The following is a 17,016-nucleotide window of genomic DNA, read 5'->3' as shown; positions in this document are numbered from 1 at the left end:
CCTGTGTGTCCCCAGTGCAGCCGGCCCAGCCCTGCCTGTGTGTCCCCAGTGCAGCCGGCCCAGCCCTGCCTGTGTGTCCCCAGTGCAGCCGGCCCAGCCCTGCCTGTGTGTCCCCAGTGCAGCCGGCCCAGCCCTGCCTGTGTTTCCCCAGTGCAGCCGGCCCGTTCAGGGCAAGAGAGAGGAGAGCTGCTGCCGCCTGTTTGATTACAGCGCAGGGAACATCACTGCTTTCATTTCAATAGCTGTATGTTCCCCGCCATGCATGCCATTATATACAGCCCCTCCCCCTTGTCCGGGAACTTTATTAGACAGATGACCGGTCCAATCCTGGGAGGGGTGATCGGTCTATCAATTCCTTGAACAAGGGGGAGGGGCTATATATGATGGCACGCACAGCGGAGGAACACACAGCTATTGAAATGAAAGCTGTGATGTTCCCGGCGTTTCTCCTCTCTCTGTGCTATACAACACCCCTGTAATGGTAATTTTTTCTCTTTTGGCAAATTGCAGAAAAGGCAATTTTCAGCCAATATATGTCGCGACGGCCGAAATTTCAATGAATCATATATATATATATATATATATATATATATATATATATATATATATATATATATATATATATATATATTGTTTGTATGGTGGTGTGTGTGTTTTTTTTTTTTTTTTACATAATTCCATAGTTTAGCGTCACATATCTAGATAATTAACAGCATGCGATTGACTCCCTTTGTTCTAGCTCCCTGTGTGAAAAGCATACCACCAATGAGTTGAAAATGTAACTGTATTTGTTCAAAGTTTTACAAATATTTTCATTTTACTGATATATATTAATAGCATGTCATCATAAATATTTACCTATGTAAGGATTAATGCATTACCGTCTGTATACAGTGTGTATTCAATTCTTATCTATGTAATTATATAATCTATACAGTACTAATTGATTTATTTGTAGAATTCACATATTGTGTTATCTTCAAGGCCCCGATGAAGCGGCTCTGTCCGCGAAACGCGTAGGCCATATTTATATTAATTGTTGGGGATCTGCACACCCTGAATTCAAATCTAATCGTACAAACTGTGTACTTTTTTCAACTGTTTTTATAGTAAATTGTCTATTTTTTCATAAGTTTGTTATTGCATTTCATTTTTTTACACTTCTCAGAGGCACAATTAAAGACCCATCCAGTTCCATCTACTTAAAAATGGTCTAGGCTATAAGAAGATTGCCAAGACTATGAAACAGCTTCAGCTCATAAGACCATACACTGATTTAACAGGACACGTTCCACTCAGAATAGGCCTTGCCATGGTCGACCAAAGAAGTTGAGTGCACGTGCTCAGCGTCATATCCAGAGGTTGTCTTTGGGAAATAGACGTATGAGCGCTGCCAGCATTTCTGCAGAGGTTGACGGGGTGGGGGTTCAGCCTGTCAGTGCTCAGACCGTACGCATTGCACATTGCATCAAATCATCAAATTGGTCTGCATGACTCTCGTCCCAAAGGAAGCCTCTTCTAAAAATGATGCACAAGAAAGCCTGCAAACAGTTTGCCGAAGAGAAGCAGACTAAGGACATGGATTACTGAAACCATGTCCTGTGGTCTGATGAGACCAAGATAAACTTATTTGGTTCAGATGGTGTCAAGCGTGTGTGCTGGCAACCAGGTAAGGCGTACAAAGACAAGTGTGTCTTTCCTACAGTCAAGCGTGGTGGGAGTGTCATGGTCTGAGGCTGCATGAGTGCTGCCGACACGCTGGAGCTACAGTTCATTGAGGGAACCATAAATGCCAACATGGTCTGTGACATACTGAAGCAGAGCATAATCCCCTCCCTTTGTAATACTGCTCTGCGGCCCAGTCTCCAACATAACGACCCCAAACACACCTCGAAGATGACCACTGCCTTGCTAAAGAAGCTGAGAGTAACGGTGATGGACTGGCCAAGCATATCTCCAGACCTAAACCCTATTGAGCATCTGTGGGGTATTCTCAAAAGGTAGGTGGAGGAGTGCAAGGTCTCTAACATCCACCAGCTCCGTGATGTCATCATGGAGAAGTGGAAAAGGACTCCAGTGGCAACCTGTGAAGCTCTTGTAAACTCCATGCCCAAGAGGGTTAATTAAGGCAGTGCTGAAAAATAATGGTGGCCACACTAAATATTGACACTTTGGGCCCAATTTGGACATTTTCACTTAAGGGTGTACTCCCTTTTGTTACCTGCAGTTAAGACATTAATAGCTGTGTAAGTAATTTTAAGGGACGGTAAATTTACACTGTTATACAAGATGTACACTCACTACGTTGTAGAAAAGTGTAATTTCTTCAGTGTTGTCACATGAAAAGATATAATTAAATATTTACAAAAATGTGGGGGGTTTACTCACTTTTGTGAGATAATGTATATCCGAAAATTGATCAATCTGATGTACTGAAGGACTATCTAATTTCTTGAGACCCAAAAATGTCAGGACATGTAGACAGCCTAAGGTATTTAGTAAGAGGCATGGAGAGTTTTTTGAAGTTGTATTTTTTGGGAAAATTAAAAAATGTGTGTGTGTGTCTATGTATGTATATATATATATATATATATATATATATATATATAAAAAAAAAATTTTTATACTGTCACCACAGCATAACCATATCATGGATGTGGCGTTGATCAGGGACACTGCCTGACTGGTGACAGTATGAGAAAAAAGCTTGTTTGTGCAACTCAACCCCACCCAACTGCCACATTTAGCACTTTTTGGAGGGGAGCGGGCATCTGGTTTTGATCAGTCAGCGCCTGTAGCCACTCAGCTGCAGCCTCTAATTAATAGAAAATTTTCCAACGTGTCTCTTTGACATAAGTTGATTAAGCAACTTCAGTCAAGCAGTGCTGCCCACATGCTAATCAACATTTGGCTGGTCCCTGCTGGACCAGTCAATTTTTGATCAGTGTAGGGCCAACTTCCGTAACACCCACTATAAGTCCTGGTTCATATTAGTGCGATTTTAGATGTGGCTTTAGCTGCACTGAATCACATGACAAGGCAAATCACATTGTTTACAATGGTGCCCATTCATATCTGTGCGAATTAGCATGGAGCAATTTATGCCACACTAGGGAATCTGTTCCTGATAACAATTATAAATTGTGTAATGTTTTTCTTTGTGTTGTATTAAATTGTTTATACACTTTTTTTTTTTTTTTTTTTTTTCCTTTATTACAGTTTTTGAAATCAGTCTACTGGGATGGAAATTGACAATACATTCGCTTATAAATTCACCCATTGTGTCAATGAACATTCAAGGGGAAAATGCTTCAAAAGGCAAAGGACTGAAAATGGCATTTTAGGGGATAAGAGTGATGAGACAGATGATTATAAAGCTCCATCTATGTTAAAAGGTAGGTCAGGTATTTTAGTCATATTCAGCCTTTCACATTACTTTAGCACACAGCTCTAGGTTTCCATGCAGTCCCACCTCTTCACGTCTAGGTTTAAGCACTCAGGTCCATCCTCCCCAACCAAAATATACTTTAGAAAAGACACATATGCAGCCCTTAAGTCTTCTCCATTTGGTATGTTATTATTCCAAGGGACTCCTATCGCCCACCTGAGCTGCTCCCTCAAATGCATTTTACCGTCCATTTCGACTTAATTGTAGAATTTAAAGGGGTAGTAAACCGGCATACTAGCTCGTTATGAAATCCTTAACTTGGAACAAGGCCCCGACAGCTCACCGGATACATGCCCGAGGGACCTGGCATGTTCCCTCGGCGTGTCTTCCAGATATTGCGGCTTCCGGCGATGTGAGTGGCTGGAGCAGCAATATCGTCACTCCTGCGTGTGCGCATGGGATATTTCTTTCCGGCAGGTCCGGCGTCTGCCGGGCTTCCAGCTGAGAAACCCCTGTGCGCATGTGCCGCTGCATTCAGCAGCTCATTGATAGGGGAATATCTCCTAAAGCATATAAGTTTTTAGAAGATTTTTTTTTTTTACCTACAGGTAAGCCTTATTATAGGCTTACCTGTAGGTAAAAAGAAAAAAAAAAATTGACTACACATCCGCTTTAAGTAAAACACTTTGGAGTGAGATGCTCAGGCAGGGGTTGTGACTTCTTCATTTTTATAAACTAGTAAGTGGCAGACAATGGAGTATGGTGTGTGTATCTTTTCTCTTGTATTTCATAATGCTATAAATGTGGTAGCCTTTTTTATTGGTTAACCACTTAAAGACCAGCCTCGTTTTGAGATTTTGGTGTTTACATGTTTAAAACTGTTTTTTTTTTGCTACAAATTTACTTAGAACCCCCAAACATTATATTGGTTTTTTTTTTCTAACACCCTTGAGAATAAAATGGCGGTCATTGCAATACCCTTTTTCACATCGTATTTGCGCAGCGGTCTTACAAGCACACTTTTTTTGGGAAAAAATTCCCTTTCTCTTTCGTACATTGACAGACACAGCTCCTTTAAATCTTGAACATAGGGTTATCGCGCCACCTTCAGGAGAGGACTAGGCAGAACATGTAACAAATGTAAAAACGGCAGAACTGCATAGCTCTGCCCAGGGGGCGGTCCCTCTGGCTTTAACCCCTCAGCCTGCTTCTTGTAGCTCAGTTTTATTCTACTTAGTAAAGGAGAAGGACCTAGGCTCCCTGAAGGGACCATTGGTCCTGGGAATTTTTGGATTTTTCTGCAAGAAAAGATCACAGGATCAAAATATCAACAGCTGGCTGGGTGACAGGCTGGATAAGATCCTTGTAGTGGGGGGCGTGGTCTGGACATTGCCGAGTAGAGCTGTGCTGCTGCTGAGCTCCCGGTCACCTTCCGCCTATCCCGGCATATACAGCTCTCTTTCACGGCATGCTCTCAGCCAAGAATCGGAGCAATTGGCGGAATAGGCAGCGGACCAGCCCGGCCGGCCTCCCGCCAGCAGCAGGTAACATACAGAGGCTTTTCGGGCGCTCGCAGCCCAGCTCCCATGGATCCAAGATGGCGGACCCGCGTGGAGCTATCTCGCCGGCCCCGGACCTCGGAGGTATAGCGGTGTCAGAGGGTTCACAGAGCCCAATATTATGTCCCAGTTCCCCGACGGCTACACCATCTGATTGGGGACATGGATCACAGCCCTCTCTCCTGTACCGAGCGGATGAGGAGCTGCGAGCCATCCGGCAGGCTTTGCCGACCAAGGCAGACATAGGGGCGCTCGTGGGGAGAGCGGAGGCCGCACATCAGAAAGAACTCAGCACTGTTAAGCAGGAGGTGGCCTCTCTAGACACCAGGCTGTCTGCTGGGGAGCATACCTTCTCTACCTTGGAGCAGAGGGTGATGACCCTGGAAACTCGCCATGGAGCCCAGGTGCTGTCCGCGGTGGATCTGCAGCTGCGGATGGAGGACCGGAGTCGCAGGAACAACCTGCGGCTCCGAGGCCTGCCGGAGGCCACGGGTCCTGCGGACTTGCTTGCCACAGTCACGGATATCTTTAAGCGGATCGCAGGAGAACAGCTACCGGTCCGGATTGAGGTAGATAGGGTACATAGAGCCCTCGGTCCTCGCTCCCCTGATCCTTCAAGACCGCGAGACGTGATTTGTAGGCTGCACCACTACATTCACAAGGAGGCCATAGCCCGAAGGGCCTGGGAAGTAGGCGAGCTTAAGTTTGATGGGGCCTCCGTCAAGCTCCTACAGGACATCTCTAGGCCCACCTTACACCGCAGAGCCCTCTTGCGACCCCTCCTGGACCTGGCCAGGAGACATGATGCGACCTATCGCTGGGGTTTTTCCCTATCGGTCACCTTCATCAAGAAGCAGAAGACATTTCTCCTGCGCTCACCAGAAGCTCTGCCTGAACTCTTTGTCTTCCTCGGCGCGGAGCCGATTGTCCTTCCTGGTTGGCTGGGATACCTCCCGCGCGCACCGGGCAGACCAAACACGGGAAGGGCCTTCGCCCCACAACCTCAGAGATGGATGAGATCTGGACGAAGACCCCGTTCCCTCTCTCAAGATTGACCCCGGGAGGCGTGAGTAGGTCTGTGTGCCCTTGTTGCCCCGCTGCCATGTCGTATGTGCTCCTACTTGCCCTTCCTTCACTAGCCCTCTTGTGCAACCCCTGCGGATACCCTGTTGTTGCTGCTCCCCATTTGCCTGCTGTCAGCCTGCCCTGTGGCCGAGCTTCCCGCCCCCCCTGGCATGCTCCCCTCATTGCTCTTTCCTACCCTTGTCTGCCTTCTGAGCCGGCTCTCCCCCTTACCAGCATACCAGTGGCCCTGGCCTGTCCATGTTGGGCAGGACCTGTGTTTATATGAGGCCGGTACAGAGGGGATCCTCACCACGGCTGCGGGTGTGTCTGGGGTGGGGGGGTTACAGCCGTCTCCTTTTTGGGGGGCCTGGCCCTAGAGCCCTCCATGGAGCCCTTCCCCATATATTCAGACTGGTGGGACCCTGGGGCAGACACTGGACGACCCGGGACGCTGTCTCCCCTGACCCAGCTTGGCGCACCACTGCAGCATGGGGAGCCATGCCATGAGTGGAGCACTATGGCGATTGAGTCAGCCGCTGGTGTCTCATGCATGTATTGGATGAGCTCATTGGGGCACTCCCGGTTTGCTACTATTTGGGTGTGCTCCCCGGAAGACACTGGATCTCTACGGGACCTTGGTATTGCCCTAATTGACTCAAACTCTTGTTCCTTACGCTTAGCTTTGCATGGGGGATCTGCGTGTCGGGTGTTTTTTTGTTTGTTTTGTTTTTTTGTGGGGGTGTCCTGATGGCGAGCATTGTGCCGCGTCTTGTGGTGGGGAGTGTGTCCTCCCCGCCACTTGATGAGGTGTCTGGGGGGATGTTGACGTGGTGGGCACATCGTCCCGACCTGATGATGATCAGAGCTGAGGAATGTTTACCGCCTGGCTCGCCGGATCAGCTCGGGACGTCTGTGGGTTACTATTTTCTGCCGACAGGCACTGCCCTGGGGGTGACGCCCCCCCCCCCCGCAGCTTGGTGATATATGCTACGCCCCTGACTGGGGGGCTAGCCCCCTCTCTCTGTCATGCGGCTTTTGTTTGGCTTAATCCGGGGGGGCGGTTGCTGATAGTATGTTGTAATAATTGCAGCTATGGGGGCTAATCTATGTTGCTTTAGAGCCGCCTCTGGGGTGTGTGGCCTCCGGGCGCCACCGCAGTGGAACCTCTGGGCACGGCGTGCAGTATGTGGCACTGGTCGGCCTCCCACTTACCAGATGTGTTGCTGCATATTGTATTGTTTAACTGCCTTTTTCCTTTTCTTTCATTGTTATTTTATTATTTGTTGCCTCTTATGTACGTGTATTAGTTGCCGGGGTGGGGGGGAGGCCCCGGGACCTCTCTGTGTTGGTAATTTCCTGCCTGAACCCCACTTAGGCCAGTGTATACATTTGGGACCCGGTTCGTGTATACACCTCATACAGTTATAATATTGTATATTAGATAATTTTACTTGGGGGGCTATATTGGGCTAAACGTTCCCGGCCCTTACCCCCATATCCCAACCACTCCTTCTCTTCTCTTTTCTCCCTTTCTTTTTCCCTTCTCTCTTCTCTTCCCTCTTGGCCTCTCTCTCCACCTCCTGCCTTGCCCCCTTTTACTCTTTGGGCAGGGATATCCCCTGACCGTTTCTTTTTCTTTTCCCTTTGTTCACGGAGACATGGCGGCGGACTCTATTAAAGTGTTCTCCCTTAATGTGAAGGGCTTAAATACACCGCAGAAGCGTCGTATGCTCTTACATGATCATAAGAAATCTCGTGTGGATGTTGCCCTTATCCAAGAGACACATTTTAAAAACAAACTCCCCTTGCTCCAGACCAGACACTTTTCCAGAGTGTATCATTCCACTAACCCCGTTTCTAAATCAAAGGGGGTGTCTATCTTGATCTCCAGCAAAATACCATGGCAGTGCCAGGACGTACTGGCGGACCCTGGGGGGCGCTTTGTGTTCCTTAAGGGTCTACTAGGTGAGATCCCATTCACATTTGCAACAGTCTACACACCCAATGCTCACCAAGACACGTTCTTGAAACACACATTAAACAAACTGATGGATTTTAGAACAGGCCAACTTATTCTTGGGGGAGATTTTAATATTCCATTGATCCCCACATCAGATTCCCCATGACCAGCTTCACTTAGTGAGCTCTACATCGATAGGTCAGATCACGTGGTCAGACCATGCTCCGATCACCCTTACTTATGCTCTCCGTGAGAGCCCCTCACCTAGATCCCGATTCTGGTGCCTAAACGAGAGCTTGCTACAAACCCCTGAAGTTCTAGCGGATGTAACTAGTGAGTTGGAAAATTACTTCCGAGAGAATGACACACAGGACTGCGATCCCGGAGTACTGTGGGAAGCCCACAAATACGTTATACGTGGAGTCCTTATTAAACGTGGAGCAAACATAAAACGGAAAAGGAATGAACAAATTGCCGGCCTCCCCTCTAAGTTGGCCTTGGTGGAAGCGTGGCATAAACATGCCCCTACACCATTACTTGAGACTGAGGTGCAGGCTCTGCGCACACAAATAACAGACCTGTTACAGTATAAAGCGAAGGCGGCTCTACAATTTTGCCGCAAACTTTCATACGAAGCGGGCAATAAGTGTGGGAAAATACTAGCCAGGTCGGTCCGGGACCTTAAGTCAGCATCTTATATCCCTCAGATAACCTGCACTACCGGTCGGAGGGCCACGACCCCAATGCAAATTACCAGGGAGTTCAAAGAATTCTATTCAGACTTGTATAACTTGCCGAGTACGACCTCCCCTCAAGTGACTATAGCTATAGCTATATAGCTAATAGCTATATTACTGATTCCCATGTCCCAACGCTCCCAACAGAAACCCAGGAAATACTTGACGAGCCCATATCTTTGAAGGAACTACAAGGGGCAGTGAACGCTATGAAGTTGGGGAAAGCCCCGGGCCCTGACGGATACACCACCCAATACTATAAAGCATTCTTACAGATTCTAGGACGGTGATTGGTGACGTTTTTTTAACGCTCTAGGCTCTGGTACTAATTTCCCTAGCGATACTTTGAGAGCCCATATATCCCTGATCCACAAGGAGGGCAAAGATCCCAGCCTATGCAGCAGTTACATACCCATCTCCCTAATAAACACGGACCTAAAGTTGTTCTCAAAGATTATAGCCACCAGACTGGCGCGCCACATCCATCACCTGATACACCTTGACCAGGTCAGGTTCATAACCACGAGAGAGGCGAGAGACAACACTATAAAAGTGCTCAACCTCCTCCATGTGGCAAGCTCTAGCGGGACCCCCTGTATATTCGTGAGCACTGACGCCGAAAAGGCCTTTGATAGGGTGAACTGGAACTACATGTTTGCCGTCCTCCGACACATTGGCTTGGGGGATAAAATGTTGGGCTGGATCTCCAGCATATATTCGAACCCCTTGGCCCAGGTAAAGGCAAACTGAGTGCTCTTGAGCGCTTTCCATATTGGAAACGGGACCAGGCAGGGATGCCTGTTATCTCCCCTTCTCTTTGCCCTCTCCCTTGAGCCATTCCTTTGCTCAATAAGAGCAAATACGAATATTACAGGGCTCCAAGTGGGCAGCCACCACTGCAAAATCTCTGCGTATGCGGATGACCTGTTGTTCTCTCTCACGAACCCTAGAATTTCCCTCCCAAACCTGCTACGTGAATTTAAAGTCTATGGGGCAATCTCCCACCTGAAAATAAATTTCTCTAAATCTGAAGCTATGGGGGTGGCGGTAGACACTCGCACCTTATAGGACCTACAAGCCAATTTCCACTTTAAATGGACTAATACAGCGTTGACGTATCTGGGCACGAAGATGCCTTCCGATATTCAGCAGACGTTTAATCTTAACTTCCCTCCTCTACTGACTAAGACACGTGCCCTACTGGAGAAGTGGCATTCCGGCTTTCATTCCTGGTTTGGACGATGTAATCTTCTTAAAATGAGCATACTCGCGCTCTGTGATCGGCGAGTCCATGAGACTCGCCTGATCACCAATCCGTGCAAGGGGTCGATCCCGACCCCTTATCACGTGATCAGCTGTCAGCCAATGACAGCTGATCATGTGATATAACAGAGCCGGTAATCGGCTATTATTCCTATATTAGAAAAAAAAAAAAAGCCGATCACCGGCGGCCGTGATCGGGACATTAGTCCCGATCACGGCCAGCCCTGCTAGCGACCACCTGCCCCCTGACAGTGCCCACCTGCCCCCTGCAGTGCCCCACTTATTAAAAGTAAGTGCCCCCAGCAGTGCCCACAGTGCCACCCAGCAGTGCCCACAGTGCCACCCAGAAGTGCCACTCAGCAGTGCCTACAATCTGCCTCAAAGATGCTGCACCCCAGTGCCGTCCATCAGTGCCCAGCAGTGCCGCCCATCAGTGCCCAGCAGTGCCACCTATCAGTGCCCATCAGTCCCATCTATCAGTGGTACCTATCAGTGCCCATCCGTGCCATCTTATCTGTGCCCATCTTTGCCCATCAGTGCTGCCTTATCTGTGCCCATCGGTGCCGCCTTATCTGTGCCTATTACTGCCGCCTTAACTATGCCTATCAGTGCCCACCAGTGCAGCCTATCAGTGCCCACCAGTGCAGCCTATCAGTGCCGCCTAATCAGCGCACTTCAATGAAGGAGAAAAATTACCCCTTTGCAAAATTTTATAACAAACTATTAAAACATGATTTTTTTTTTTGCATCTTTTTTTGTTTGTTTAGCAAAAAATAAAACTCCGAGCTGTAACTAAATACCACCAAAAGAAAGCTCTATTTGTGGGAAAAAAATGATAAATATTTCATTTGAGTACAGTGTTGTATGCCCGCGCAATTGTCATTCAAAGTGCATTAGCGCTGAAAATTGGTCTGGGACTGAGGGGGGTTTAAGTGCCCAGTAAGCAAGTGGTGAAACAAGTACCAGCCCTTTTTACCAGATTTGTCTGGGCCCATAAAAAGCCCAGACTCAGACGTTCTCAAATGACGCTTCCTAAACACTGTGGCGGACTAGCATTACCGGACGTACGTCAATACTTCCTCGCATCCCATTTAGGACAGATACTTGACTGGCGGCGCAATAAGTCAACCAAGTTGTGGGTGCAGCTTGAACATTCCCAGGCCCCCGTTCTACTTTATGGTGCGCTGTGGTGTTATGGGGACCTCCCGCAGGGAATGAAGATGCACCCGCTTTTGGGAACTACCCTGAAGCATAGCCAACGGGTGGCATTTACTATGGTCCTTACGTCCAAGAACTCACCACTATTCCCAATACTTGGCAACCCTAAATTTGAACCGGGTCTACACTCGACGGAATACGCTGACCTTAGAGAATGTGATTGTGATCATGCAGCTAAATTTGTAGCTGCAGGGCAGTGGCTATCCGTTTCGGACCTGACCGATGCGACGGGAGCTTACAAACTGCCCTTCTGGAAGGCGATACGTCTCCAACGCTTCCTCCATTCCCTCCCCAACCACCTGGACTTTTCGCGTCAGCTGACGACTTTTGAGGTCCTTTGCTCGGGACGGGACTCGCTAGCTCACATCCTGTCCCAAGTATATTCTCTGCTAATCTCTCCCAAGACGCAGCCACTTCTCCCCTGTCTGTCCAGCTGGGAGGTGGACCTTAACTGTACCTTTTTCAGTGACTCAGCAGCAACGCATTATCACTCTAGCCTTTAAATCCTTACTGTGCACTAGAACGCAGGAAACTAATTTTAACTTGTTAACACATTGGTACTTAACACCCTCCAGACTACAGAAATGCTTTCCCGCCGCCTCGAGTAGTTGTTGGCGCTGCAATGAGGGCGTGGGAACGCTGATGCACATATTCTGGTCTTGTCCTGCATTGCAAACACTTTTGGGGCGAAGTTCGCCGTATTACACAAAAATTTTACCGACTATGTCATCCCAGATAACGCTGCTTTTTTCCTTCTGCACCACTCTGAGATCCCCTTCAAAAAGTATAAGAAGTCATTGATACAGCACTTGCTCAATGCAGCAAAGGCCTGTATCCCCGTCTGTTGGAAACAGAACCCCCCCCCTGGCCATTTCACACTGGCTGCGGAAGGTGGAGGACGTGAGAAAACTGGAGGACTTGGTCCTCACTGCACTACACAAACAGGAATTGTTGAAGAAGACCTGGGACATTTGGACCACCTTTATTTACTCTGTTGAGGGACGACGTCTTCTAAATCTGTAGCGCCCCCCCCCCCCCTTGTAGGGGAACCCGTATGCCACGTCTGCCGCCATGTCTCCTCTTTCTGCCTCTCTCTCTTTTTCTCTTGCTATCCCCCCTCCCTTCTCCCCCTTCTATCCCATGATCCGCCCGTCCCCAATTGTGCCCTCCTTATAATATCGGCTAGGTCTCTCTCGTTGTATGGGAGGTGTGGGGGTGAAGTGGGAGAGACCCTAACACTGACCCTTCCAACTCCTTAGATCCGGGTGGTATGTGCCCGGAGCGGGAATTGGAAGCTGAAAACGGACAGGTATATTGTGACGTAACTGATAAGCCACTGGATGCTGTTTTTTTTTTTTTTTTTTTTTTTTTTTGCTGTATGATTTATTAATTTTTGCTGATCTCACCTTTACCTGTAACGTGTGTCTCTCCCCCTTGCTGTGGATTGAATAAAATTTATATTTGAAAAAAAAGATCCTTGTAGTCTCCCCAGCCCAGCCATCGAGCGTGAGCAGGCCCTAGCTACGTGCTGGGTCGGCCACGACATGCCCCTTCTGCTCCAGGGGCGGCCAGTGAGCTATATGCTCCGGAGCACACATATGACTGGGCTACTGCTGTCCGTGTCACAGTGTGCCGTGGCAAGTAGCCCCCCGTACTGCTTGGGCGATGGGTCTGTGGTGGAATGCCTCCAGCTAGTCCGACTGGACGGGTAAGTACATCCCTGGGAGGTCGATTAGGGGGCCACTCGTTCTCCCTTTCCTCTCTCCTAATCCCTGTTTTCCCTTCTCTCCTAATCCCTGTTTTCCCTCCTCTCCCTGCGGGGTAAGCTGCATGACTGGGCATGAGGTGCGGCGTATGCACCTGGGCCGAGGGTCATCGGGGGGGGATTGGGCTCTTAACCTTGGCAGGGGCTGCGCTGGCTGTTTGGGTCCGTGTGGTGCTTTTTTCTCTGTGTTGTGCCTGTGTGACTTTTCCTCGGCATGTGCTGGTGCCATTTTCTGGCCGCCGCCGCTATTTTCCCTTAATCTCTGTGCAGAGCATAGCTGTCAGCCATTTTCTAGAGGTCCAGCGGCCATTTTCCTGGTGTTTTTGTATACAAGAATAGCAGGCGGCCATTTCCTTGTAGCCTCAGAGTGGTTTTACCTCCAGTGCTGGGTCATTTCACCTCAGAACAGCGCGGTTTTTCTCTGGGTACCTGTGACTAGACACAGAAAATAGCAATTAGTGGCAGCATGGCTCAGCACTCAGTCAGGGTGGTGAGTCCTGCGGTGGGGCCTCTCAGTCTGTGAGCAGCTAAGAGGGTGGGATTGTGTACCCTGTCCTAAGTCTCCAAGTGTGGAAGACGAGGTGGGTCAGCATGGCGTCAGAAGCTGGCGCTTCTTTCCCAGACATCCCTGTGATTGCAAACAATGCAGTGCCTATGGACGCTTTGCCGGTGGTCCTGGAAACATTCGTTGCCAGGATGGAGGCAGTGTGTGGGCACAGGGGGGGTAAAAAATGTCCCCTGCTCCCCGTTCTCTGGGGAAAGCTCTGATTCAGACTCGGGCCCCACGGTGACTGGCGGCCCCTGTTCTGACGTGTCGGAGGATGCAGACCAGGATTGTTCAGACAATGAGGATGATTCCGGGTCAGCGCAGGAAAAAGCGCTAGTTGGAGCTTATCACTATTGTGTGGGATACCCTGAAAATACAGGATGCAGCAGGATCTTCTGCTGAGTTGTCGGTCCCTTTTGGGTCCCGTAAACAGACCTGTACACATAAGGTGTTTCCGTATTTTACTTACTTTGATAAGTTCATCTATAAGGAATAGGGAAGCCTGCAATGGGCCTTTTCAGTCCCATGAAGAATGGAGGTGCGTTACCCCTTTGAGGAGAGCCTCCTTAAAAAATGGACGGCTCCTCCGGTCATTGACCCCCCGGTATCCAGGTTGCATAAAGTAACCACGATTCCGGTAGAAGGGACTCCTGCATTCAAGGACCCTACCGACAGGAGAGCCGAGGCAGTGGCCGGTCCATGTTTACGGTAGCGTGGTCAGCATTAAGACCTGTACTGGCCACGGCCTTGGTGTCGCAGACGCTTACTGAGTGGGCGAAGTTATTGCACCATGAATTGGAGACGCAACAGTCCCCCCCAGTCTGCATAAAACTAGCAGACCAGTTGGTGCACGGCCTTAAGTATGTCTGTGATGCGGCCCTGGACACGGTCCCCCTGCTCTCTAGAGCATCGGTATCAGCAGTGGTGCTACGGCGCCTGATTTGGTTGAAATGCTGGTCTGCGGACCAAGCATCTAAAAAAAAAAGCTTGGGCGGATTTACCCTTCCTTGGTGAGAGGCTATTTGGAGCTTCCCTGGACGACATTATTAAGAATGCTACAGGTGGGAAGGGCACATTACTCCCACAGTCCAGGAAGGGCAAAGAGCCACGCCGTAGGCAAGGGCCCCCCTTTTCTGCTCAGAAACTGCTTTTTTCCCAAGTCATCTTCCAGGATGACTTACAGAGAGAGAGGCTCCTCCCACCTAGCACAGGAAACACATGATCCACATCATAAAAGCAGCACACATGGATTAGCCCCTCAGTATTTGTGTTTCCTCCAGCCAGTCAGGAACTCCAAACAGATGTTTGTTATTTTTCCGGCCTGCGTGCTAGGTGGCAGGGGTCTCCCCACGTCCATACCCAGGGCAAACGGGGGTAGTACTCCTGGGGTATAAGTCAGTTTGGGCCACCTGATAGAGCGGTCTGGGGTGAAAGTAAGGGACCCCCTCTCCCGATTGAGTTGTAGCCTCAGTGAGGTACCTGTGAGGAGTGGAGGAGGTGATCCAGTGGGTCCACCTGAAATGGCATAGCAGGGTGTTCTCCTAGTGGAGGCGCAGGCCACTGCATGGTCCGGATATCTTTTTTTTTTTTTCTTTTCTTTTTTTTTTCTGCTGTTTACAGAGTTCTCCATGTGCAGGGCTTCTCTCTCCCCAGCATGTGGATCATGCTGGTGGCGCAAAGTGATGAGTTAATTTCCAGGGCTGGTGACAGGAAGTGACATGGCAGGAAGTCCAGCGGCGGCCATCTTTGTACACCCAGCTGAAGCCTAGCTGGGGATAACAGGGCTGTGCCGGAGGGCGGCCTCGGATCCACAGCGCCGCCCCGGATTCTCCACACCTCCTTTATATAAAGGCCCGAATAGCAAGATGGTGCCAAAGGCTTCCAGGAGCATGGAGACACCAGGATCCATGGAAGCAGGTTTTGGAGGCGCCATCCATTTATTCAGGTCCTAAGGTAAGAAAATAGGGGGAAGACTGCTCCTTCCCTTTTCTTATCCTCCTGTATGGGGGCGCAGGGGGCGTTGTGTTTTCTTCCAGAGTCTGTTTATTGTTATGCTTAGTGTGGACAGGTGTCGCACATACTAGCATAGGCTTCGTGGTGGGTACTTTTAAAAAGGCTTTTAGATTAGAATTTTTGTCATCCACAGGGTGTTTTTGTTACGGGTATTGTCTTCAGTGGAAGCAATGTGCTGGCATTTGTCATATGATTCATTTCAGGTCAAAGCCCACGAGCCCAGAGATAGCAAAACAGAGATACCCAGAAAAAGGTGCCCGATGTGCACCAAGAAAATGCCTTATGGGTGGAAGAAAAGTGCATGTCAGGACTTTATAGACAAGCTCATCAAAGATCCCTTTTTCCTGCAGAGGAAACAGAGGAACTATTACAGGCTATCTACGACACCCTGGAGCTGGAGGAGCCAGAGACCAGGAGTTGTCTGTACATGACCTTTTATATGCAGGCCTTCAGCCTAAGCAGAGTTGAACCTTTCTGGTAAATACGTCTCTAAAGTGAGACAATACTTCCGGGAATGTAAGAAACCGGAAAAAGGAAGTCTTCTTCCCTAAAAATTTGAAAAGAAGGTTTCCCTTTTAAAGAGCAAGATACAATGTTGTGGGAAAAGTGCACCAGACTAGACGCTTCCCTATCTAAGGTTTCAAAGGGTTCAGAGCTTTCCTTTGAGGACTCAGGCACCTTAACCACTTTCAGACCGGACCATTTTGCTGGTAAATGACCAGAGGTCTTTTTACAATTTGGCACTGCGCTGCTTTAACTGGTAATTGCGCGGTCATGCAATGTTGTACCCAAACAAAATTTGCGTCCTTTTCTTCCCACAAATAGAGCTTTCTTTTGATGGTATTTGATTGCCTCTGCGATTTTTATTTTTTGCGATATAAATGGAAAAAGACCGCAAATTTTGAAAAAAAATGATATTTTCTACTTTTTGTTATTAGAAAAATCCAATAAATTCAATTTTAGTCATACATTTAGGCCAAAATGTATTCAGCCACATGTCTTTGGTAAAAAAAAAGTCAATAACTGTATATTTATTGGTTTGCGCAAAAGTTGTCACATCTACAAACTAAGGTACGTTTTCTGGAATTTACGCAGCTTTTAGTTTACGACTGCCTATCTCAGTTCTTGAGGTGCTAAAATGGCAGGGCAGTACAAAACCCCCCCAAATGACCCCATTTTGGAAAGTAGACCCCCTAAGGAAATTGATAAGTGGCATGTTGAGCCCATCGAATATTTTATTTTTTTGCCTCAAGCGATTGAATAATGACAAAAAAATATATATTTTTTTTTTTTTACACAAAGTTGTCACTAAATGATATATTGCTCACACATGCTATGGGCATATGTGAAATGACACCCCAAAATAAATTCTGCTGCTTCTCCTGAGTACGGGGATACCACATATGTGGTACTTTTTGGGAGCCTAGCCACGTACGGGGCCCCGAAAACCAAGAACCGCCTTCAGGTTTTCTAAGGGCGTAAATATTTGACTTCACTCCTC

At 48.3% G+C, this 17,016-nt stretch overlaps 1 protein-coding gene across 3 annotated transcripts in view; it reads left to right on the top strand.

The window, feature by feature from the left end:
* Window positions 1-17,016, top strand: part of LOC143974462 (uncharacterized) — an 86,491-nt gene that overhangs the window by 12,066 nt on the left and 57,409 nt on the right. For 2 of the 3 annotated variants that reach the window (XM_077475896.1, XM_077475894.1), the window contains exon 2: window positions 3,220-3,395. In XM_077475896.1, coding sequence (XP_077332022.1) covers window positions 3,242-3,395 — 154 coding nt within the window. In that variant the 5' untranslated portion in view covers window positions 3,220-3,241. Of the gene's footprint in view, window positions 1-3,219; window positions 3,396-17,016 lie in introns of those variants that run through there. The other variant, XM_077475895.1, reaches the window with a different exon arrangement.

Source organism: Lithobates pipiens, unplaced genomic scaffold (genome assembly GCF_037356315.1).
Source record: "Lithobates pipiens isolate NorthernLeopardFrog02 unplaced genomic scaffold, aLitPip1_a1.2 Scaffold_13, whole genome shotgun sequence".
NCBI classification, from domain to species: Eukaryota; Metazoa; Chordata; class Amphibia; order Anura; family Ranidae; genus Lithobates; species Lithobates pipiens.
Note: the sequence above shows the minus strand (reverse complement) of the source record. Positions and strands in the feature narration are given on the sequence as shown.